We start from the raw sequence: 24,108 nt of genomic DNA, 5'->3' as shown, positions 1-24,108 counted from the left end.
CACACACACCCACAAACACAGAGTCTTGTGTCACACCTCAGAGCAGGGATCTGCTGCTGGCGTTGGCTGCAGCTCTGAGAAAATATGACTCCAGTTTAAAGCCAAAAAAGCTCTAATGCATCAGCAATAAATTAAACATGATGACGTTTTTACATCACACACACCAGCAGGATGTAGATATATTAAGATGGGGTGTGTCTTATACAGTATAACATTAAGCTATCATACGGATCACAGTACAACAGTTTAATTTATTACAGTAGCCAGGCTTGCCTTGGACCAGCTCCTTGGTATGCTGCTATAGGCTTAGACTGCCAGGGGAGACAGGAGCTCCTGTCTCCTCCTCTCTCTCTCTAGCTATAGGCATACATGTCCCATTAATACATGTTACTAACTTTGTGCCTTCCTCTGAGTCTTTTTTCGCTCTCTGGTCTTGCAGGTCCTTGAGGATCGTTGTTTTGGATCGCTGCCATGGACCTGCTTGACCCATCCCTACTATTATCATTAGTCATTTTTATAGTGTCTTATTGATACAGTACGTCACATTTCTATAATAATAACAGTTGTTATTGACACAGTAAGTCATATTTCTATTATTAGTATAGTTGGCATTGATATTAGTGGTCTGTGTATTATTATCATCATAGTTGTGTTTGCTGTGCTTCTCTGTCCATCTGTGTCTGTCTGTTACTCTGCCCATCTGTCTGTCTGACTTTCTGTCTACATCTCTCGATTCAATTAAAGACCCCCTCCAGAGAAAATGTGGAGTTTTTTCATGTGCTACAAGACATATCAGGAACAACATCAGCAGTCATCTCCACTGCAGTGTACCAAGGACAGGCTGAACAACGCGTGTTCAGATTGGCAGGTTTGAGACGTCACCAACCTAAGGAGCCAATCCCGTTAATGGACGGGGTGATGCTATGCATATCATTATGTGTAACCTATGGCAACCACTTCAGCGATGCTCGAGCCAGCTAGCTAAGTTTCAACAAGCTGCCGCTAAACGATGGCAGAGACGTGTTTTGTTTTCGGCTGTAATTTTACCAAAGCAGAAACGTAGAACATAGTGGGGGGGACTATGCAGATTCAGGAGTTTTTAATGAGGCAGAAGGAGGAGATGCCTTGGGAGGATTTTTAAGGTAATTTAACATATTTTGCACGATATCAGACAAGATTTATTATTTCAAGCAGAGCATTTAATACGTCTTAAAACATGACCGGAGCGGGTCTTTCAAGTCAATTCAATTTAATATAATTCAAAGGCTTTATTGGCATGAAAGTTTTAGACAAAATGAGTTGACCAGTTGAGTAGTCTGTAGTAATATAACAAGGAGTACATTCTAGAGCTGCTCTATATCTAAGTGTCATCCGTTGTAACTTGTTTCTGAATGAAAATGGATTGTTTGATTGATTGAAGAATAAATTGTTTTTTGTAAGACAGTGAATGAATATCCTCAATTAAAGGATGTTACATAGTACTAAATAAAAAAGTGTTTTTTTTGAGGGGGATAATTATCCAAACATGTAAAGCATACAGGTCTTTTTTACATGTGCATGCATGCATGTTTCTACTTTTGCATTTGTAAGTGTGTACGTGAGTATAGGTAATCTATTAAAAATAATAAGGAAGCTTAAAGTGCAGTTACAGGTCGTGAACAGCCTGCCTGGTTCCTGTCAAGTTCCTAACAGTAAAGAAGTAGCTGAGGATCTGTATTTCCCCATCACCTCAGTCCCTTCCACATTACGCAGAAGAGGGAAACAGTTAACAAAGACTGATAAAACTCAGATCACGAATCAGTGACCAAGTTCTCTTTTTAAACGCTGGGCAGTTCTGTCTTTCTCACAATAGTAGAAGGAAACGGACGGTAATAGTGGATGTGAAATTATTTTTTTTTTCATAGTGGTAAATAGTATCTGTTCTTAGTAGACAGTAGCACGAGCTATTGTCAGTGGTTTCATGGTAACTCTGAGACGTCTGAGTCACTGATAAAACACCAGAGCCCCTGTCCAAGTAGACACCCAGGTCAAAGGTTATTCTTTGTTTAAGTCCAAGCTTTAAACAGAAACATAATGTTTACCATGTTGTATTTATACATTTTTTCTCTTACGTGGTAAAAATGTTCTTGTGCTGCCCTGGCAAAAGACAGGAGACTGAAAACAGTGCATCTTTCTCAGCAGCCACAAGTCTGGTTAGAGGTGTGAAACCACCAACGCTACATGGGGGAAATTCACGGTAGGCTGGGTTTTCCAAGCAAATGAGTTATCAATGAATACATTTGCACCCACGATGTGAACGCAAACTTGTCTCATTTCTAGCTTCAGGCTTTACTGGGGGAGGAAGTGCAAAAAAAAGAACGAGCAAGTTATCGGTAGCCCCATGTGACAGTGCTTCTAAAATTAGGTCGCAGGGGCTGCAGAGTCTTTCATATGATCCGAGGGAGGGTTACAGGGGAAGTTTTCATTTTTCTTATTGTTGTCTCACCGCAGCATAAATTGCATGTTACCTGAGAAAAATGTGGTTTGATTTGTGCATCTAAATTAGAGCCACAAAAACTGCTCTGTGGCCACAAAATATTACATGCAGTTGGCCCCCCTGTGGCCATGAAGCTTCATCCCCACACTGCAAGACCTTACACCACTGCAGTTCCACAACATTGTGTCCTACATGCTAGCATTAGTAAAGGCAGATGATCCGGCCCTTTAAACTCCAGCAGCATTGAGAGAGATTGAGCAGGAGTAGACCTGCTCGCACAATAACTTGACATGCTGTTCAATGTTTTAAAACAAATGTAATACCTGTAATGTTTTAAATGCAGACATGATGGACTCAGTCACAGTGCTCAGGGGCAGGGGGGTCAGCACCAGAGTGTATAACAGGCATGGGGGGCAAAAGGGTTAATGCGAACTTACACAATTTGAGAGAATATATTTACCAGGTGTTTACAAAGAACTTGTTTTTCCAATTTAATTAAACTATTATACAAATATATTTTTGAATAAGGGAGGTCTCACAGTGAAGGAAGGCTGTGTTGAGTTGTGCTTAATTGCCTTATCTGCTTTGTTTTTACCTAAATGTTAAAATATATATTTTGAACACTAAATTCACAGGCTTGGTGGCCGATGGTGGCACTGCTGAGCATCTATACAAGGCAGGGGCATAGCATGTATAGTCTAACCTGCCCCTTCACTTTTAATGTTTTTCATGTTTCTTCCACCCCCTATTAACATCTTTTAATTGCACTGATAAATTCAAAAAATGTTTCTGTGATCCATGAAAACAGAATATTTTGTTTTATTTGTTGGACATTAAGTTTCACCTTAAAACAACCAAACTTACAAGCCCAAAACGTGAAGCTGTGAAGTTAAAGGGCTCTGCAACCAAAGTGAACAAATGTTTTTAAAACTAACTCCTGCACTTTTTCTGTTCTGTTTCACACAGCCGGTGTGTATGAGCCACTCACCCACATGCAAGCCTCCAGGCGGACTTTGGAGATGATGGTCCAGAGAGAGATGCTTCCCTGGACGGCTGCTGACCCCACAAAGCCATCCGCCCCCGCTGCCTCCACACCCACTCGCTCAGCATCAGAGCCTGCTGCTGCTGGAGCTTCCAGCTGGGGACAGACTATTTGGTCCGGATAGGGTGGCTCTGGGAAATCCACAGAGCCACATTCATAGGCCGCCAATGTCACTGATGCTATGTGTGGTCCCTGATAAACAGAGAGCGAAAGACAGAGAGACAAAAGGAAGATAAAGAGAGGAGAAAAATATGAAGAAGTGAGAAAGAGAGTGGGATGTGAGTCCACCTGTTGGAAGTAGTTTTGAGTCAGAGGAAGACCCCTTTGTTATTGGCGTACGGAGAAAGCGACAGTCAGTTATATGGCAGTTATATGTGGGCCACTATCTAGACGGTGTCTCCTTTATTTCCTACATCAGTGGAACTCTTCCTCTGCTTTTCACTGTAACCTGAGAGAGTAAAAGTCCCCTCTGATTTCCTTTCTGTGTGAGTTAAATATAAATATTCCATCATGAAATGGAGAAAAACGCAAAACGAGGATAAAGAGAGAGCCTTATGCAAGAAGGATGCTTAATGTTGTTTCAAAACCTGCATGATAGTGCTGCTCCAATCACATATTCCATTCAGCCGACACTACCATAAAACATGCAGGAAATAGTATCTGTTCAATAAACGAAACATACTTTATCGAGCTATAAATGCTGGTTGACTTTTGTCTTTTGACAGTGTATGTAACAACAACTGTTGCTCTCGTTCACCATGCCAAATTTATAAATAAACAGATACTTCCACTCCTTACTTAGAGGAAACCAATTAGCACCTTAAGCCCTTTTAACACATGCACTGCACTCCTGAACATGTCCTGACTTTACCCAGGTGGGCTGCATGTGTGAACGCAAACGGCCATTTTTTTGACCCCGACACTACCCCGACTCTCTCCTGCCAGCGCACGTGTGTGTTTTCTGATGACCATGTGGGAGACGCTGCTGCAGGTAGGGGAGAGACATAATGCGGGGGGCAAGTGTCCAACAAGTTAATCGATGGATTGACGATCTTTTTGACAGATAAAAAAAACACACGACAGAATTAGGTGCCCCCCTCCGCGTCCGACATGTTTGAATGGGCAACTGTGGGTTTTGTCGGGGGCAGGCGGTCCTGAAATTGTCAGGAACATGTCAGGAGTGCATGTGTGAAAGAGGCTTTAGTGACTCAGAATCAAGGAGGAGCAGACATCTGATAATTATCAGGTAAGTCTCCCTTACACAAAGAAAGCTAAGTAAACTGTTTAATCTAATTTCATATTAAGTCAATTAGTTAAAATATCATAGCCTACCTTAGAATATCACTCTCAGAAGTTATCTAAACTTATAAGCAGTCAGTCAGGCTGCTGCACTACAGGAGAACCAAAGTGTAAGAGATAAAGAACGGAGGCGTATTCAAACATGGAAACCCAAGGTACGGTTCAAACTATTTTCCAGTTATCTTTTCCAGGTGACACACACACACACACACACACACACACACACACACACACACACACACACACACACACACAACTGAGCGTAGGCACACGATGCATGTGTCTGCCCAGAATAGCAATAACAATGCAGAAACAAGCAGTAGAAAAAGAATCCTGTTCTAACTATGGGCTGACTTCAGACAGAACTTATTAATGTTTGACCGTTCCTGTTGTAAGAACGAGACATTAGCATACTTAAGGGCCCGCTGTCTTTGATAGGGCCCGGCCTGGTTTACATTTCTGGCTCTTGTTTATTTACTCTTTTTCAAAGAGACTTCCAGTGAGAAAACTGAGAAATCAAAGGAGGGAAGAGAGCTGCAGGTTGGATATCTGTTGTGTGTTGAAAGTTTATTGAGCTGCCAGCTTTGTGTTTTTGACTTGGCAAACCCTAAAACAAGTTATCACAATGCAGCTGAGGAGAACAACTCTGAAGGCCACACACATACTCGAAATTAAACACGAGACTAAAATCTCCATTTCAACACACTCCTGGCATTATGACGTGAAAGTACCAGCATCGGTCTTTTGTTCATTTCTCTACTTGCGCCTCTATTAATGTAAACATTAGCAATTTAACATTACAGTGCTTCTCAGAAAAGAACATTTAATGGTTGAATGTCATTTAATACACGTTCATTAAGGGTAATTTCATGTCATTTTAAGGGTAATTTAATGTACTATTTGGGTCAAAGTACAAGTCAAATTGCTCAACAGAACATGGTACAAGAACTACAACAACACAGAGTTTTCTTTGCCTGAAGCACGTTCTCGTCGTCTCGTCACTTTTTGGATAAGCTGGAAAAAGTTTGTTTTTTTAACCTAAGCTTTGTATTAACCCTGGGATGAAACCTTCAGGAGACCCCATGCCTAACTGTCACTTTAAACAGAGATGATTTTCTTATTTGTTTGTGATCATCGATGAAGATACACTTACATTTTTGCTCCTTATAACTGTTAGCATGACTGCTTCTGCAACTAGACTTCCTGCAGGTTCCCCGTCACTTTTATCATACTGTTAATTCATTCTTAATTAATCATCATAACATAATACTGAAAAATATGTACAATTAAATATATTAACATTTAGACGGACTTATTTATGTGTAACAACAGAAATCTACTAAATCGGGGAGTCTATATTGTGATGTCAATGTTGTAAGCCTAAAGAAAATGTATTTTAGACAAAATTATTTTCCTTGACCCCCCAAATGCATAAACCTAACCAGACTCTTTGACCCTTTCGTTAGGTATCATGAAACAAAAAGATCATGGCTGGTGCTCAAACAATTAGGGATGTGCCGATCGATCGCTCTAGTTAGGGGATCGGTGATTGGCCGATCACCTTTCAGAGTGTCGATCACTCCAGCCGATCGCGTGACGTAAAAAAATGTAGAGCCTATATATTTGTTTATTTGCATTAATGGTCTACATAAGTGCAGCACACCTAATTGTTCTAAACAGCGCAGTTATCAACTGCAATGGCTAATTAACACTAAGATCATAAAGTATTAATTTCTCTCTCTGTGTTATCAATTTTGTAATCTTAGAAAGGTTGGAAAAATGCATTTAAATCGGTGATCGGATCGGTGATTGGCAGATCTCACTTTTAAAAAATCGCTATCGGCCCTAAAATCCTGATCGGTGCGTCACTACAAACAATACATCATCGTTGTATTTCCGTATCACGCTCTCCTTGGGTAAAAGAAACAGCTGTGTTGTGACAGTCACAAGGCTCACAAAAGTGTGCACAGCTCCAACCTGAAAAACCACGTCCATCCGGGCAAAATTTCGCGTCTCATTCCTGCAGCACAAATTCAGTTATCAAAGTTTGTTGACTGAGAAGAACAAAGAAACTATTTGTACAAACAGCCGTTGGTCGTTGGTTCTTCTCTGACTCATTATTACAATAAGGTCTTTAAAATTGACTGTTAGCACAATGTTTGAAGAAGTTTTTAACTAAACCGGATCAGATCAGGAAGGAATAGGTCATGTGACATTTGCATTTCCTCTGAAAGAAAGCACACTGAACAAGACCTTCAGGTCTGACCTACATCTGAAATTACAGAGATGATCAAACAAGTCAGTAACAGTAGTCTGAGCCCTGCAAATAAAGGCAGGTCCATGGAGTGAGTCGCCCTGTGTACTCTGCCTGTTCCCAGTGTTTACACTCGTGCGTATGTGTGTGTAGGAAGGGTGCTCCCAGTGACGCACGGGGGCCGTTTGGCATTACGCAATGTAGCGCCAAAGCGATATGGCGAACGTGCGGGTGGGGCAGAAACTTCCGGAGCTGCATGGGACAAGGCAGGACAGGGTGGGACGTGGGAGGGCAGGACAGTGGCGTGTGAGGCAACAGGAAATAGCCAAGTCTTCTCTAACAGTGCACTCCCTTTACATGACACAGATTAGTCTCTATAGACATAGTATTATTGAGTAGGCGCAGTCGAATTTGCATAATAATGTAGGAAAACACTCCCAGGGCATAAAAAGAAAACGTTTGAAGCGCTCATTCACTGGTTTTCTTACAAAAGCAGAAGACAGATGGGAAAATCCTCCGTGACCCAGAGGGAGAAGTCAAGAAACTTCCAGCATTGACTGGATACTCCCCAGACTCACATCCTCCCCACTGACTCTTCAGTAAGATCACACTGTCCTGACACACAAACACACACTTCATTTATGCACACAGACTCCTCAAGCAGAATGTTTGTGTGGCCGAGAAAGATTATATTCCTCCCAGCTCTATCTCAGGTATGTTTACCAAACACACACAGACGGCCTGCCAACCGAGAGAGTTGCGTGACTCGGAGTGCATGTTCTCTCTCCGTCTAACTCTGTGTCACTGCTTCTCACCTTACACAAAAGCCCAGTCATCTCATGTTGAGCAGGTGACTCACCAGTCATCTGCAGACCGGCCCAAAGCCTGCGTCCAGGTAGCTGCTGTCCGTCTCATATTGTCTCTGACTTGGTGAGGTCGGTGTTGAGGTCGCAAAGGAGCTTTACCTCTACACTTTACGTTGCACCAGTTGACACAGACAAAGCAGCGTAATATTTAAACATTATATTTGTGTAATAGTGTTTCATGTTTTTACATTATATCACACATTCGGTTCAATACTGGTATTCTGGAAATAATAAGTATGATTAAATTGAATAATTTAAGTGATACATGTGCACACATACTTCAGTAGTACTTCATGAAGAGCTAAAAGAGCCAAATGATCGGACTCACTAAAGAGCTAGAATTCTCATCATTAACACACACACACACACACACACACACACACACACACACACACACACACACACACACACACACAGGCTAAGTCACATTTCAGCTACCAGGTAGACATATAAGACGATTAATATCAAAATACATAAATATATAGCAGAGGAAGTATTTTATTCTCTCTGAGAGACATCTTTGTTCCACCTTATTGTGTTTACTATAAAAAGTCATGGTTGCTGAAATAACCATTCAACCTCCTCAATATGACAGCTTTGAGATTTGCCTGATGTTGACTATGCTTGCAGCCACTAAAACACACATCAGCAGTGACAGAGGCACCGGGTTTCTACAATGGAGGCGACATTTCTGGCATTCCTGTGGCGACCTGCAAAGACCAACGCATGGCCTCCAAAATGAGTGGGATCCCCACTCCTGGGTATGAGAGCATCCACACAGACTCAGAGGAGACAAACACAGTCTGGATCCAGTATTATGGTATGTCTGCGTGTCTGCATACTTGTTGAGTATTGTCACTTTAAAGCAGAGTGCATGTCTGCGGGAACATTTGGTCAAAACAGAAAACTTCTGTCAAACAACCAAAATACATCAGTGTGAGATATTGAATGGAATAGTCACTGAAATGTAACTTCTGTCATCTGTAGGGGAAATAAAGAAAAAACTAGGATAATACCCAGAAACATGTTATCATAATCTTTCTAATTAGAGCCTGACTGAGGACAAGATATTAGTGTAAATCTTAATAAATAAATATGCGCCTGTATGTTTTTTACAGAACATGTAAGGAATGACACAAGTATTCAGGTCATTTAAAAATGGTGTTATCATGTAATATGTTGAGTAGAGAGTGCTCTGACCAACAACACCCCCACTACTGTCTTCATCACATGTAGTAGACAGACAATGTGTTATAATGCTGCATATTCTTCTATAAAGTTGTATGAGTTGTTTAAGAAAGCAGCCTCTCTAGTACATTTGCATTGTCATATCGCAGCAAAATCCAGGCAAATTAATCACCACATAAGTGATTTTTTTCTCCCTGTATTGGTTGGGTTACGTCTTTCGATCCTGTTTAAATAACTGTTTACTCACGACTCAGCAGGGACCGGAGAAAACAGTACACCGCTTCTCTCTGCTGTCTCTGGCAGACAAACCATTACTGGGTGATGGACGCCGCTTTTGCTTATCACAGGAATGTGGACTCAACACCCACTCTGTAATCTCAAAGAATACTGTATATTCAAGGGCTTTCATCAGTAGGCCATAAGCTCAATAATCATCGTTAACATGTGATAGCTCTTTGAAAAAAGAATAGAGACTTAACAGACAATTATTCAACTGCAAATATTCCAGATTTTGACAATAGACTCCAAGTGAGCACGGCAGTTGGTAAAATCACATGAGCAGAAAGGAGCTTCCTCTCACGGCCACAGTAAGAACGAAGTGTGCCTCCTGAAGGAGGATGTGAAAGCTGGTTGGCAAATAGCTGCTGCTGACACGCTACTGACTGTCGACCATCATCTCTGGTCCACAGCGTGATCTGCAACATCAGCAGCACCAGTGTTACGGTAGTTTTGAATAGTTGAACACTTGATGTATAAAACAAAACTGCCTTTTGTGTGAAGTTGTGTGTCACAGTTTTTTATTGCGTTAGTTCAGTTCATAATGTACCAGTGTAGGCGTGATGACTTGAACTGTGACGCAGCTTGTGCAAGGAGGGGGCTTTTTACATTTCAAATGAGAACGACTGGTTCACAGACGCAGTGGAGTGATGCACTCGGGAAGAAATGTTATCACGTATCATATAAAATTTCAAAAAGCAGTACATACCCATTAGGAAACAGTCGCACATGACAGTCAGATGAAGTGTCAGCTGTCTGTAGGTTATAAATACATGACAAGAACAACATAATTTTGTCCCTGCATGCCTTCCCAATTGAAATGTTCTGCCCAGGATCAAAGAGGTACAAACTGTATAAGGACACTAAATGATCCCTAATTTACTGTTTTTAATCATGAGATCCTACCAGCTGCAGCCCGTAATCATCACAGACACCACTCTTGGTCTGGACTCCTCTTGTTAGTTCATGGTGGCAAATGAAGCCCCAAACCAGACATTAATGGGTGACCATAAACTGACCAGTTCTCAGCGACCACGACCACAGGACGCTCCAGTCATTAACAGGTCGCTGTGGTTGTCAAGGGCCATTTAAGCGCATTAGACACGGTCGGGCTAGCATAACCTGTTAACCGCTTCTTACAGTGGGAGACTGCTGCAGGCAAAGCAGGACAAACATTAGAGGTTAGTTCGTTATGAAGAAGCCCTGGTCAGGATCTCCGAGGGAGGTAAGAGAAGGCTGGACGGAGGCCAGTGATGGAGCAGAGACAGAGAGGAGGGGCAGGGGGCTGTTTAGAAGTGGGTGGTAAACACACACACACACACACACACACACACACACACACACACACACAGGGACTCTGAGATGCTGGAGGTTTAAGGGGCTGGTCCCAGTGATTTATCCATGTGGTTTCACCAAACGACTTCATGTTCAGAGACCTCTCCCTGACTAGCAGACAGACACTGTGACCCCCCACTGAGCGATGGATTAAACATCTGCAAGACGACACTTTTACTAAAATCCAAATGATTTAATTTAAACAAATTTAGGAACAAAAGTAAATAATTTTACACTCTAAAAAATTCTCATGTAAATGTAGTGTGTACAATTGCAATGACTTTACTAAGTAGGTATTAAGATTTGAGTCTGTCACAATTTATCCTTATTAAGTGATTTGTCTCTAGAATACAAGTTAGTATTGTTTTTTTCTGCTAGACTCATCTGACCTGGAAAAATACAATTAGGTGGCATTAACATCAATGAACCAAAAATTATTTTATGCACTTTAATCCATATCTTAAAACACATGAACATGCAGTGAAATAATGCTGCTCTGTGCTTCATTTATAGTTTCATTACAATCTAAAATGTGCATAAAATATACACCCTATGTATAAAAATGTGCATTGAGATTATTCAGCAACTATTAGTCTCAAAAAAATTAAAGGAACACATTTAAAGGAATTAGAGATTTTTACAGTGGCAAACGTGGTCAAAGTTAGATGATGTTTTCTGTATGGATTGTGAATGCTGGATGTCTCCTGTCTTACATCAAACAATCATTCATGTTATTCAGGCAACACCATATTTGAAATAACAAAAAAAACAGGTAAATCTCCTTTGGTTAAATTTTTTAGAGTAGTTGTATTTTGATAATCATTTAATTCTTGTCATGTGTTAATCTAGTAAAAATGTCAAACTCTCTCAGGTTCCAGCCTCTCAATTGTTCCCAAATGGGTTTGCTACTTTTGACTCGTGTGATTGTGATATTAAACTGAACAGCTCTGGATTAAAACTGAGCTGGATGTTGGAAGTTGGATGTCGGTAGTTTGAATAAATTCCCTTCTACCCCCCTTTTTTTTCACAATTTTCTCGTACATCTTATGGTTGGAGAAAATAAATTTGAAGATAAATAAGTCAATTAAAATCGTTTGTACCAGTGCGTATCACAATTAAAAACTAATCAACTGAAAAGTAAAACTTTCAACTTTAACTCAATTGTCCTGTCAACTGTCAACAGCATAAGCAGATAAATCTTATAAACAAATCTTACATTTTCCACACAGGTGACGATGCTATTGATGAATTACCTCGAACCACAATGGACGTACAATCCCTCTTTGAGTGTGTTTAATTTTTCTAAACAAAACTACTGCGGGGAAACAAAAGGTCCGATCCAGTTCAAAGTCCATGATAAAAAAGGAGGCTGATGCAGGGGCCACGCACACACAGATCCACCTGAGGGTGAATGATTTAGCCTTTATGGTCATAAAACTATGCTTCAAATAACCTAAACACCTACAGTCTGCCAGCAGCGCTCTGGTTTGGTCTGGTCAGGTTTGGCTTGAACTGGCAGCATTGTTGGTTTCATTCCAGACTGGCTACACACTAAGCCCGCTTTGGCCAAGGATTTGCTTCCTGTAGGCCCCTGTGTGTGTGTTTGTGTGTGTGTGTGCGTAACTGAGTGCGTCTTTGAATGGTTATTGTACTTGGTATTAACAGGACTCCTGGGGCCTCCAAGACACAGACAGACAGACGCATGCCTCGGATGGCTGGAGTGTGACAGTTAAGATTGAGATGCCGTTTAGCTCCCGTTTACACATCTCTCTGGTATTCATCTTTAAAGGAGATGGTGAGCATGAGTAAGACACTTGGGCAGATCCATGTCTCCAACCTTATGAGGAAGAACATGAATTATTTCAAAATCAAAGATGAAAACAATCGTGCTGTTTTTTTTCTTTCTTTCCATTTTTTTGCCAAAACCCCTGAAGCAGTATTTCAAATTTGAACCCAAAGTGAGAAAATTCCCCTCGGGAGCAGCTGCAGATCCATAACATACGAGTGTAAAATTCCCAACCAACATAGCTTTATGGTATGTAAGTAATACTGCCTTTTCAGTAGTGCGGGGATCAAATCCGAGCGATAAAGTTCTGACACTCTATCTAGATGTACTTAAAAATTAATGGCTTCAAATTGAATTTAAGAGGAGTTGATGTTAAAGGCAGAGATCCGTTACTGCCAGCCATGGGTGAGTCAAGAGTAGCTTTTCACCTTTTCAAAGAGCTACTGAACTTGATCCTGATGTGTCACCCATGTTCCGGGTAACATGCATGCAAGGTATCAGTTCTCCCTTTGGTGAACTTTGGTGAGGAGTGATTGTGCTATGTTGAGTCATGCTTGACATGAAAAGCATGTACAGACATTTCAAGAAAGTTCTTAATCAATGTTTATATATACAGTGATTCCACATCCATCAGAGTAAACTCTTTCTAACCTGGTGCATTACAATTGAGTTGAGAAACAACTCTCTACAAACACAAGTCTCATAATACGATTTTATATTGATTCTTTGGAATAAGATACAATATTTACTGATATTACAGTTTGCCACAATACGATTGTGTAGCTCCACTTAATACAGTTACACCAGCCACACTACCAAAATATATCATATTTATACATATATAATTTGACAGTTTGATATCTTAACAATCCTTCAAATCTTAATTAAAAAATCTATTCCTTTTAATATAAAGAGAAGAATGTTTCAGTCAAAGTATGTTACTTTGTATCATCATCATCATCATGTAATGAATTGTTAATCAATATTAATAAATATACAGTTATTCCACATCCATCAGAGTAAATTGAACTCTTTCTAAAGAGCAGACCTGGTCAACTTTGTAATTATTAGTGGTTCAAATCACAAGACACAAGAAAAAACAAAGTTCACAGTTAGATTACGTGACTCTTCCAGAATTTAAAAATTAGAAAAAAAATAAAAATATGAATAAATTGTCAATGTTTAACTGCTTAAAGGTGTCAGATACATTTTTATAACTTTGTATCAACGATGAGGAATTGTTGATCATTACATCAATGCACCGATTAATATAAAGGGATGATTACACGCTTAATCTTTAGTTATGTTTAAAACAAGAAGCCAAGTCAAGGAAACACTGATTCGAGTCTGGCATTATTTAATTATTTAGACGGTGAGTCTGCACCCATTGGACTGAATTAAACACTTTCTAAATGGCCTTATCAGCTCGGAGTTCAGAAAAACTCACTAATCAACTCTTATCAAGTGATAAAAAAACACTATGTGTGGTGGAAAATTTGGTCCAGGTCACACGGACTGAAAGGAGCGTGAGTCACAGCTCACACAAAGCAGCCAGGTTTCTGTCTGTGTGGACATGAAGGTGCCCTATTGTTTGTTTCCGGGATTGTAGCAAAGCTCATCACTGTAAAAGCCGGACAATGGTCAGGTGAGTGAGAGGTACTGCATCACAAATGCGCGCACGCACGCACACGCACACACACACACACACACACACACACACACACACACACACACACACCCCACACACACACATACCAGTCTTTTGTCCTGCCCTGCCATGCTGTGACCGAGTTTCCCTCACCCACATGTTCTTGTCAGACTGTGAACGTGTGGGCGGACTGCACTTAGCTGTATAACGACATATGAGCGGAAAAGTTTTAAGTATCTGAGCAGCAGAGTGTGTGTGTGTGTGTGTGTGTGTGTGTGTGTGTGTGTGTGTGTGTGTGTGTGTGTGTGTAACACTGCAGAGACAGTCAGTGTGTGGAAGCCACACTCTCAGACCTGCTTAGCTCTTATAGCAATAGTTGGCGCTAATTAAGGCTGTGCTCCTGGTAATTGCCAACAGCCAAAACTTAATTTCAGGGGGTTTGCTGGGGAAAATCTGTATATTCTACACAAACCTCCTCTGCACCCTGTAATTTAGTGGTCCTAAAAGAAACTGAATATAGAAAAACACAGAATGTTCCTTTATTTAGATGAGCCACTAGTTTATTTTTTGAAAGACAAGGGACTGTAAATCATGAGTCATAAACATGCAAAAACAATGGTAAGATGTTGGAGGATTGGTGTTATGTTTTTCCCAGTGGCTGCTGACATTCATGCTCCCAGAAAGACACAACAAGCACACCTCTCACTCGTGAAACAGCTCAAAGCCAAGAGGAAAAGAGGAAAAAAGACTTCCCTCGTTGCTATTATGTAAACAGCAACGTGCACGGCTTCAATTATAATGACTTTAATTCTTTGTTGCTGTTGATTTAACGTCGAGCACAACAATTTTCATGCTGCCCATAATGACTTAATGGCAACAGCCATTACTGAAAGTAATTTAATGGTGGATGACTCAGATGAGCTCTCTTCTAAAATATTTACAGCATTCCCAAGCTTTCGAGAGTCATCGCTAACCCCTTCTCTGTTAAAAGAGGATTTATGGAGGGCACTGACACTAGTTGTCGCCAAAAAACAAACACTTAAAAACATAAGTGGGGATGAAAGCGGGTCCCACTCAAAATTATGATCCTGACAACAATTATGGCGGATTCATGCGCAGGTGCAGGACTCTCAGTGTGCGTATGTGTGTACTGGTCCTCGCCTCCGCAGCCCCTGCTGAAATGAGATCTCTCTAGTGTTCCTGCATGATTTTATTGTTTTCATGGCCTGTATTATAAGCACCCACCCACTACCTCCTCCCTCAGAGCAGCTGGATAAAATACACTTGATGGTGTGCCAAGAAGTGTGCTTTTTTTCTTTTCTACGCTTGAGTTGCAGGGTTTTATCTTTCTCCAATAACCAGTCCTGTCCTTGTACAATGATCTCCCGCAGTCTCAGCGGGATGCAAACACAGAGAGAGACACAGGGCAGCAATTGCCCATGTCAGGGAACAGAGGAGCTGCCACTTCTGCTCTGGTTTCATTGACTGGGATGGTTTGCATGTCACTGGCTATGCACCCCCCTCTACTGGTTGCTCTGAAGCACTCTCATAAGAATGTTCACTGCTTACCACAAAGGATGGATGCTGTTAGTATGTGATGTGTGGTCAATTGTTTCAAAATGCCTGTTGGATAGACGCTAAAATGTTTAAGTACTGGCCCCAAGGGCTACCAAGCCTCTAAATTTGGTGGTCAAAGTAAATGTTTGGTGGCCCAAATGTAAACTAATGTAAAAACAATTCAGAAAAGGTAATTAACACAATTTAACACAGCCTTCTTTAACTATGACATATCAGTAAATAAAAGACCTGAACAGAGTGAAAAAATAATTTCAAGATTATTTTTATAAATTGAAAACACGACTTCTTTGTAAGAATATTGCACATACATTGTGTCAAAATGTTTTTGTTTTGACGTGGCAATAGCATCACGTCAGCTCAGTGTAAGCACTGAGGTCAACTGTAACGCTAGCGGGAGCTACTAAATGGCAGCAACCGAACAAGATGGCGCGTTTCACATATGCTGTACAATTTTGTTTGCTTCCCCTGCTCAAGCTCTTCAAGGGCAGGATCATCGGCCTTTGTTAACGAGCACTAAGGAATTGGGATGTTTGCGGCACTGAAATGTTGCAAAATGTTTCGTCAGCTCTCCATAACAACAGCCTACACAAATTCAGCCTACAAATTAATCTGTATTGCCAGCCTCGATTTTTTTTAAATGACAATAGCAAACAACAGCAGTGCCATGCTAGCAGAGAATGTAACGTGGAACAGAGCAAGCAAGATGTAAACAGCTTGTCAACATTTTATAACTCCAGAACATCTAACCAGTAAAAGATGATGTGATCAATATGCAAGGAATCCTAGTGTTGCCATTAGATAAATAGGCCCACAGCTGCTTAATAATAGGTATATTTATATCTCATGTTTAAGCGAACAGGACTTGGACTGGTTCTTGGTATCGAAAAAAATGGTATTGGAACATTCTCATCTCTATATTGTGGGCGCACAACCAGATTTTTTGGTATCCGAAGTGTTCTAGTTTCAGTTTGTAGTGCATTTGTAGTCCAAGTAGTATTGACCAATCCCGTGTCAACAGCCTTCGGTTGCATGCAGGAAAAACAATATGTTTGAATATATCCGCAGTAATGTCATCCTGGCTGGCTCCCATGCTAACTTCAGGTCATGGGTCGGGCTGTAAACAATGCAGCGCATGGGAAAGAAGGCCTTGGCTGGAAGTCCTTTATCGCTAACTGCTGGATGTACTGGAGACAAGATGCTATTGTATATATTGTCATCAGACTTTAGCCAGTTCCAAGATTTGAACATCTCTAGCAAGCAGTACGGGGATAAAACTTGGCTGCCACAACTTGGACCACTTACATGTAATATTTGGTGGCCAGAGATGAACTGTTTGTGGCAACTGGCCATCTTTATTGTCAGTTCTGTATTGGCAGTAAAAGATTGACATATCAATCTCACAGAGGCTAAAGGAAGCCTTGAATCTAGCATGGCTAGCCCAGTGAAGTCAACGGTCTGTCAACACTGTGGCAGAGAAAAATGTGACCACACACTTACTGTAACTGGAGGAAATGAAGGAATTAGTTCCAATCAGGAAGTTAAGTCCTTTAAAGAAGTCATAAATTGATCAGACACATGATGACAGCTGGGAAGGTGGGAGAAGTCATGTGACAACAGAAAGTCACATGTTATGTCATGTGAAAAGAGCACTACAGAGGACCTTCATGGTTATTAGATCTGGCAGCATTCATGCCCCCACATCTTATAAAGATATGCATATTACAAAGAACTATTGATGCAATTAGACAATCAAAAATAAGTTCAATTATGTTAATTTGTTAGTTAGTGGTTCGATGATTTTCTTTTTTGTTAATTTAACTGATACAGACCAAAACTTTCAAACTAACTAATGTCTTCTAGATCTTCATTAGCCAGTGAGATAATGTATGAATTTTCAACTGTAGCACTTGTGTTAATAAAATATAGATACTTGTAGCAATACAATTAAACACATTACAACATTGAAATGTGTTAAAATACCAGTCTGCACTGATTTTTCTAGTTTATTGCTATCTTAAGGTCAGTGGCACCCTCTACTGACTGTGTTGCAGTAATGACCTTGGTCAGTTAGAGTTGATTGGACACAATATATGAGAATCTGTTATTATTTGCAAATAAAATGTCCCTTTTTACTTCTATTAGTTGGTCTATCTATTAATTTCTATATGCCATATTGAGAGTCATATTGTAATTGTAGTCTTAATCCACCATTTCATTGTTCATAGAAAGGGGTCATGGTTTATTCAATTTTGGATATTTTCTTTTTTTAAGTTTGTAACAATTTAACAGAGGTCAGGCAGACATCATTAGATGTCTTGTCTTGTAGGACCAACCATCTAAAACCATAAGACAGCTTACCATCATAAAAGAGAAACATAACCAGAGAGTATTTAGATTTCAGGCTGGATCCAGTAAATTTAGGCAACTCTTGCTTAAAGACAACATAAACGATTCCCAATTATCAATCAGTAAATTATCTGTTACTATAAATGTTTTGTCAGCTAACATAAATAATCAACAGAGCTGTGTATTGGAAGGAATCTAGCAATCAATTATTTCTATCTGGTGATGTCATCTACCCTTTCTAATCATGTGTGACCAGCAAGTGACAGTAACTTTCTGAAACTACAGCTCACTGTTTTGTACTGCCTGTGACTCACACAACACTACGCCATACATGCGCTGTAGCCACTAAAAGTAAACACTCCACAGTAAATCCTCTTGGTAAACGGTCCATATATGTGGTCACAGCATTAGCCAGCACCGAGCATAAGTGCCGCTGAAAATGCAAGAACGCTCTCTCAAAAGCTACCCTGCAAAACTGAGGCCCTGTGATGAGCTTCCAGGCTAGCTTGCCTGTGACAGCAGCAGCATCGCATGCATGTTCACCAACATGCAGAGCGTCCATGCACAGTGGTCAGTTCTCTATGCTGTGGTAAAGGGGTGCACTTAAAATGTGTGATGTGTCAGACAAACTTTTCTTGTAGGTTAGTCATGGAAAATGAGAACCTCGCAAATGTGCATTTTGCTACAAATAAAGAAGTAGCAGCATGACGCGTTTCACTTTATTTGCTTCCCATCGCACATCCTGCGATGTGACTAATTGCATATCCACACATTGCGATGGCAATGTTTTAGAGATAAGCTATGTGGTGCAGCCATAATAAAAATTATAATTTTTGTCATAGTATAAAGAACCCACCATCATATGCATTAAATGCAGGGGTGAATGCAGGAATACTGTACTACAGTACTCCAGTATCTGTACTTTACTTGAGTATTATTTTGTGAGAAAACTTTTGACTGTTACTCTACTACATTTGAAAGACAAATATGGTACTTTTGATTCCACTACATTTCTATGAATGTTCTCGTTACTTGCTACTTTTGCTCTGAAGCCAGCCGATTCATTTTTTTTTTCTTTTCTAAAATCTGAAAGACAATAAACTGTATTCGTGTATAGGGCTGGGTTTAGAAAAATCGATTTTTCTGATTCGAATCGATTCTCATTTGAATTACCCAATATCGATTCATAAATCCCAAGACCAATCTTTAAGAATATGTAAAAACGTGTCCGATCACTCCTGTTTCTGAGTGCTCCTGAACGCAGCACGACTCAGCACATCCCCTCAAAACAGTGAGGGAGACATGCCTGGACTTGTTTACTGCAGCTACTACGGAGACATCAGTGATCGCCGTCGGACTCTTTTTATTGTGTTTGCGGCTCGGAATATGTAAGTTAGTTTTGCACTGATGTTTATCTTACTCTCTGTTAGCGTCGGCTTTGGCCGCGAGTGTATTTTCGGCATGTTGTTAAACAGTATGTGTTTCCCTATAACTCTCCTGTGGCTTTGTTTTTCGTGCTATGAGATCACGTGGCCAAATCTCGCGCAAGTTGAAGCCCAGTTTGTTTAATCAGAACCATGAGCCAGATGTACAAACTAAAAATTTTAACTGGGAAAAAAGTTCATAAGCTGTCTGATTCATAAAATTATTAATATTGTGTTGACTGCTGTGTGTTGCTCATGTTAAATAAAAAGTACATGATGTAGGGTCAATTCTTAATGTAGAGGTGCACTGATATTGTAACTGAAATACCCCTAACACAAATCGAATCGAATCAGGACCCTGTGAATCGGAATCGAATCGAATCGAGAAATCCATAACGATACCCGGCCCTATTCGTGTAGTTCTGCGTGTGGTTTGTCTAAGTGGTGTTGTTGTACCTATACCTCACGCGTCTTCATGGTTGAACGTAGAGCAAACATCACTCAGATCAGGCGGTTCATTGAGTGGTGGTAATGATGGCTCAACAGAGAGGATAACGATTTTCCACCATGTTTGAGGTTTTTGAAATGAAGAATGATTCATATCATTTTAAATGTTGGCTCTGTTTACCGCGCACAACCTTCATCCCAGCCTATTATTCTGGAGCTACAAATCTGGAAATCTGTAGAGTTTAAAAATGTAAAGAATGTTTTCTAAATAAACATAACGTAGCAGAATGTACACCCATGTATTCTATGACTGCACTCATGCGTTGTGAAAATGAAACAATTTTTTATAAAACGTAGCTTGAATACTAAAGTATTTTTAAAAACAAGTACTCCAGTACTTTAACTCAAGGAATAATTTCACTGAGCAACTTTGACTCTAGTAATGAAGTTGTGTACTTTGTCCACGGCTGAATAAATGTAAGCAAAACAAGTTTTAAGCAATCAGAACAGTGTGATCTATCTGCATTCGAGTTTAACACAGTCCCTGTCCCACTTCTTTTGAGTCTGAGTCTGAGTACAATAATCTAGGGCTGACCTAAACACTTTCGTTGCCACGTTAATCGAATGCAAAAATCAGTAATCAAAATGTTTTCCCCCTTTTAACCGATCCAAAATAAGAATTAGACCAGTAAATAAGAACTAGCCCAACATTAATCATTGTAGTGAAGTTTAAACAAACCAGTTTATCTAAATAAGCCACTGAAGTGTGGACGGGTGGACGGGTGGACGGGTGAACAGGGTTTTGCGTGTTTTGGGATGAAATAAATCAATGTCCATACATTGTTCATCTTTTGATTCTGTGATCCAATATTCACCTTTCTTTGTCGGCATTCAAAGTTCATCAAGGCAGATAAAAATGTTCATTATATTGCAGCAATGTTTCCAGTCATCAAACATAAAACCGACCGTGCACGACACACTGACGGTAACAAAAGACACGGTCAAAACTGTTTGCCTCCACACCTGCTCCTCATCACCAGGGATTACCTATGTGCACTCCTATACATGATGCTCCACCTGGTGTTCGATATCGGAACAGCATGATAATACTCAGTCACTGTGTTAAACATAAAACCAACAAAAAAGTACATTATGGCTCCAACAAACGGAGACTAAAACTGACTAAGAGCGAGACATGGAGCTCCTCCTGTCCATGGATGATGATGGAGACGCATCTTACAGAGAAGCGACTGTCATTACAAAGAAGGAACTGGAGGGCTTTTTAAACGACGGGTCAAAAACGGCTTCCTATCCTTTCGAGAGTTGGAGACGAAATGCGGGCCGTTATCCACAGCTGGCAACTGTAGCCAAGCGCTTGCTTTGCATCCCTGCCGCTTCAACCCTTTCGGAGCTAATTTTTTCAAAGCTCAATCTATCGAGAAATTCCCTGTTGCCAAAGAATGTGGATACATTGGTCTTTCTGTTACACAACCTACAGCAGGTTAAGCACTAATATGCTCAAATCAGTCAAAGCTCCAGGTACACTAGTTGTGATGAGGCGGTATTTTTGTAAGGCTCTAATTCGCTTTGATTTCGCTTTGATTGAATGTGGTTATTTATTTAGTTTGCTCAGTGCACACTGAAAGTAAAGGCATTGGCCAACATAACATCAATTTAAGTTTCACTTTAAATCTACACAGATTTCGACTGTTTGTTAGAGCTCTGCCCTGAGACTAACCTATCACTTCACAATCAGGCAGTTTGGTGAGGTGAAAAAGTACGTACTGTTTCAGCAAGTTTTATATCAGAAGCTATGTTTAAAGCTCACTGTTGCTGCACTTGTATATCACTTACAGAGTAACAGTGTTGATGTTCTTCCTAAATGTTAACATAGGTGTGAAACAGGGTAAAAAGCTGGTAAACACCCAAGCCCAGTTCTCATTTCTAGCTATTTATTGCGTCTTGTGGACAGGAAGGACAACAGTAGCAGAGAGGTGAAGCTGCAAGTATAACACTTGTAAGTTTGCTGGGACTTCTTAGCAAGTGTTCTGAAATTGTGTCACCCAGTTATAATGACTGACCTAGTCCTCAGAACAGGACAACATGTCTGCTGGCATTCTCCACTGTTCTCTCACCACAGAAATTCTTTAACTTTTTTTACAGTCAGAAAACATCTGCCAGGACTCAGAAATCTACAAAATGGGTTAGAAATCTCGATGGCTCCTTTAAACAGCCCTCCTACAGAAGGATGTATAATTTTAGTTCTGTGAGCTGAGCTCAGTTTTGTGCTTCTTACTTGAGGTCTAGGCTTGCAGTTGAAGAGAGGAAGCTGAGGGTTTCCTATATAAACAAACGGGGTTGGACAAGTAACTCGGGCCAGTATTATGTAACAGTTCTATTAAAATTTGAATATCAGCCAATGAAAGACATTCATCTTCAAAGTAATAAATGATCAACACTTAGCAAAGAATGCTTTTTAAACTATGTTTGACCACATAATTAACTCCAGTGTGGACAAGTTGGATCGTCATTAACAGGTTTAGATTTGAGAGTCGTACAAATCGCAATGTTTCAATGTTTAGAGCACTGTCTCATGGTCTAAACACAGTTCCAGAAGCATGTCCACCCTTCAAGAAGTCTATTTTCTTCAAAAGACAAAATGCCTAAAAGTGCATTTTTTATACAGAGGTATAAAGGGTTAAATTTTAAAACATTTTATTTCAATATCCACACTCAAACATCATGTATTAGTCGATCAAATCCAAAAATATCCCTACTAGTATCGGTTAAAAAAGAAATATCAGTCAACTTTATAAAAAATGCACGACAGCAGCTCTAGCAAGGAGCACCAAGTTCTGTCATGAACCCAATGACACCAAAACCTGCAGTAGCAGCCGCGCTTCACTAGATGGTGATATCCTACCTAACTTTCTGAGAAACTAAGCTGGGCCACTAAGAGGGAGTTAAAAAAAAAGCCTCTCAAATTACATTTGGGAGCGCCAGAGTTTGGCTTTTAAAAACAGCAGAATGGAGGACACGCACTTCAAAGTTTCCAGTTCAGCTCCACTGGGCAAGGGCACCAGTGGACTCCCTGATGACAGATGGACTCAGAGCAGTGAAGACAGGCAGATGTTTGGGGACCCTGATCTGATCAGCAGAAGAGACCCAACACCTCCTTGCGCTCAAAACAGAGCAAAAACACCCAGAGATGGAGAGAGTTGTGGGGGAAAAACAAAAAGAAAGAAGAAGGGGAAGGAAAGGGGGGAGAAAAAGGCAGAGGAGAGACATAAAAAGGAGAACGAGTAAGGGGAGGGAGCGACACAGTGGGGAGCAGGAGAGCGGGGAGAAAGGAAAGAGAAAGAACTCGGAGAGTGGGAGGGAAAGTGTTTTTATCCTCATGTGCACTCAGTCAGAGGGGTCAGTGAGTGCGATTGTTCCTGGACTGCCTGTCAAAACAGTGCGGCTACCACAGCGCCTATTCATCTCCGCCCCACTTTGAAATGCACGCACGCACAAACCCCATACTAACGCACTCATGTATGCATGTGCAAATGCATGAGGAGCCACCAAAAGCTTTTAATAATACTCTTATTAAAGCCTTAGCAACAACCCAACAACAGCATCAAAACAGCCTTTTTGAGACCTGCGTCACTGCACCACCACTAACACCATCCGCTCACTGTGTTTGAGTTTCAGTTCTGTGATGCACAACATGCACAGGCAAGTGAATAACTGCGGTGTTAAAGTGGCGAACAACTTGTCATGTAGAGTCACAGTAAAAGATTTTCTTACCAGGTAGAGGAGGAAGGTGTGCAGGCCGGTGCCAAGACCGACCGAGGAGAGGATGCCCAGACCGACCCAGTAGGCGCACCACAGCGTCTTCTTCTCCATGTAGCGTACATACTGCAGAGGCCAGAGAGAGGGACGGTGAACCACATGGCAGAGACACATGCACAGAGTGTGAGGAAAACAAGAAGGGGGTGGGAGGAGGGGGGTATAGAGAGAGGAAGGGAGGGAGAGAGACACAGAGTGAGAGAAGGTACGAGAGTGAAAGTGTGCAAAACAGAGGGCACTTAAAAGGGTGGGAGAGGGCAAGTGAGTGGTAGAGAAAGAGAGGGAGAGAGACCTTTAGAGAGACAGAGG

The 24,108-nt window shown here is 40.8% G+C and overlaps 1 protein-coding gene across 2 annotated transcripts in view; it reads right to left on the bottom strand.

Annotated features, from left to right (window-relative positions):
- LOC138603960 (vacuole membrane protein 1-like) overlaps positions 1-24,108 on the bottom strand; it is a 72,778-nt gene that overhangs the window by 41,918 nt on the left and 6,752 nt on the right. The window contains exons 4-6 of one of the 2 annotated variants that reach the window (XM_069675752.1): positions 23,758-23,868; positions 3,600-3,710; positions 3,465-3,521 (exon numbers count right to left, since the gene is read on the bottom strand). In XM_069675752.1, coding sequence (XP_069531853.1) covers positions 3,465-3,521; positions 3,600-3,710; positions 23,758-23,868 — 279 coding nt within the window. Of the gene's footprint in view, positions 1-3,464; positions 3,711-23,757; positions 23,869-24,108 lie in introns of both variants that reach the window. The other variant, XM_069675744.1, reaches the window with a different exon arrangement.

Source organism: Semicossyphus pulcher, unplaced genomic scaffold (assembly GCF_022749685.1).
Source record: "Semicossyphus pulcher isolate SPU_LCO1_2020_fin unplaced genomic scaffold, fSemPul1.0.p SCAF_10, whole genome shotgun sequence".
Classification (NCBI taxonomy): domain Eukaryota; kingdom Metazoa; phylum Chordata; class Actinopteri; order Labriformes; family Labridae; genus Semicossyphus; species Semicossyphus pulcher.
The sequence above is the reverse complement of the archived record's forward strand: the minus strand, read 5'-3'. Positions and strand labels throughout refer to the sequence as shown.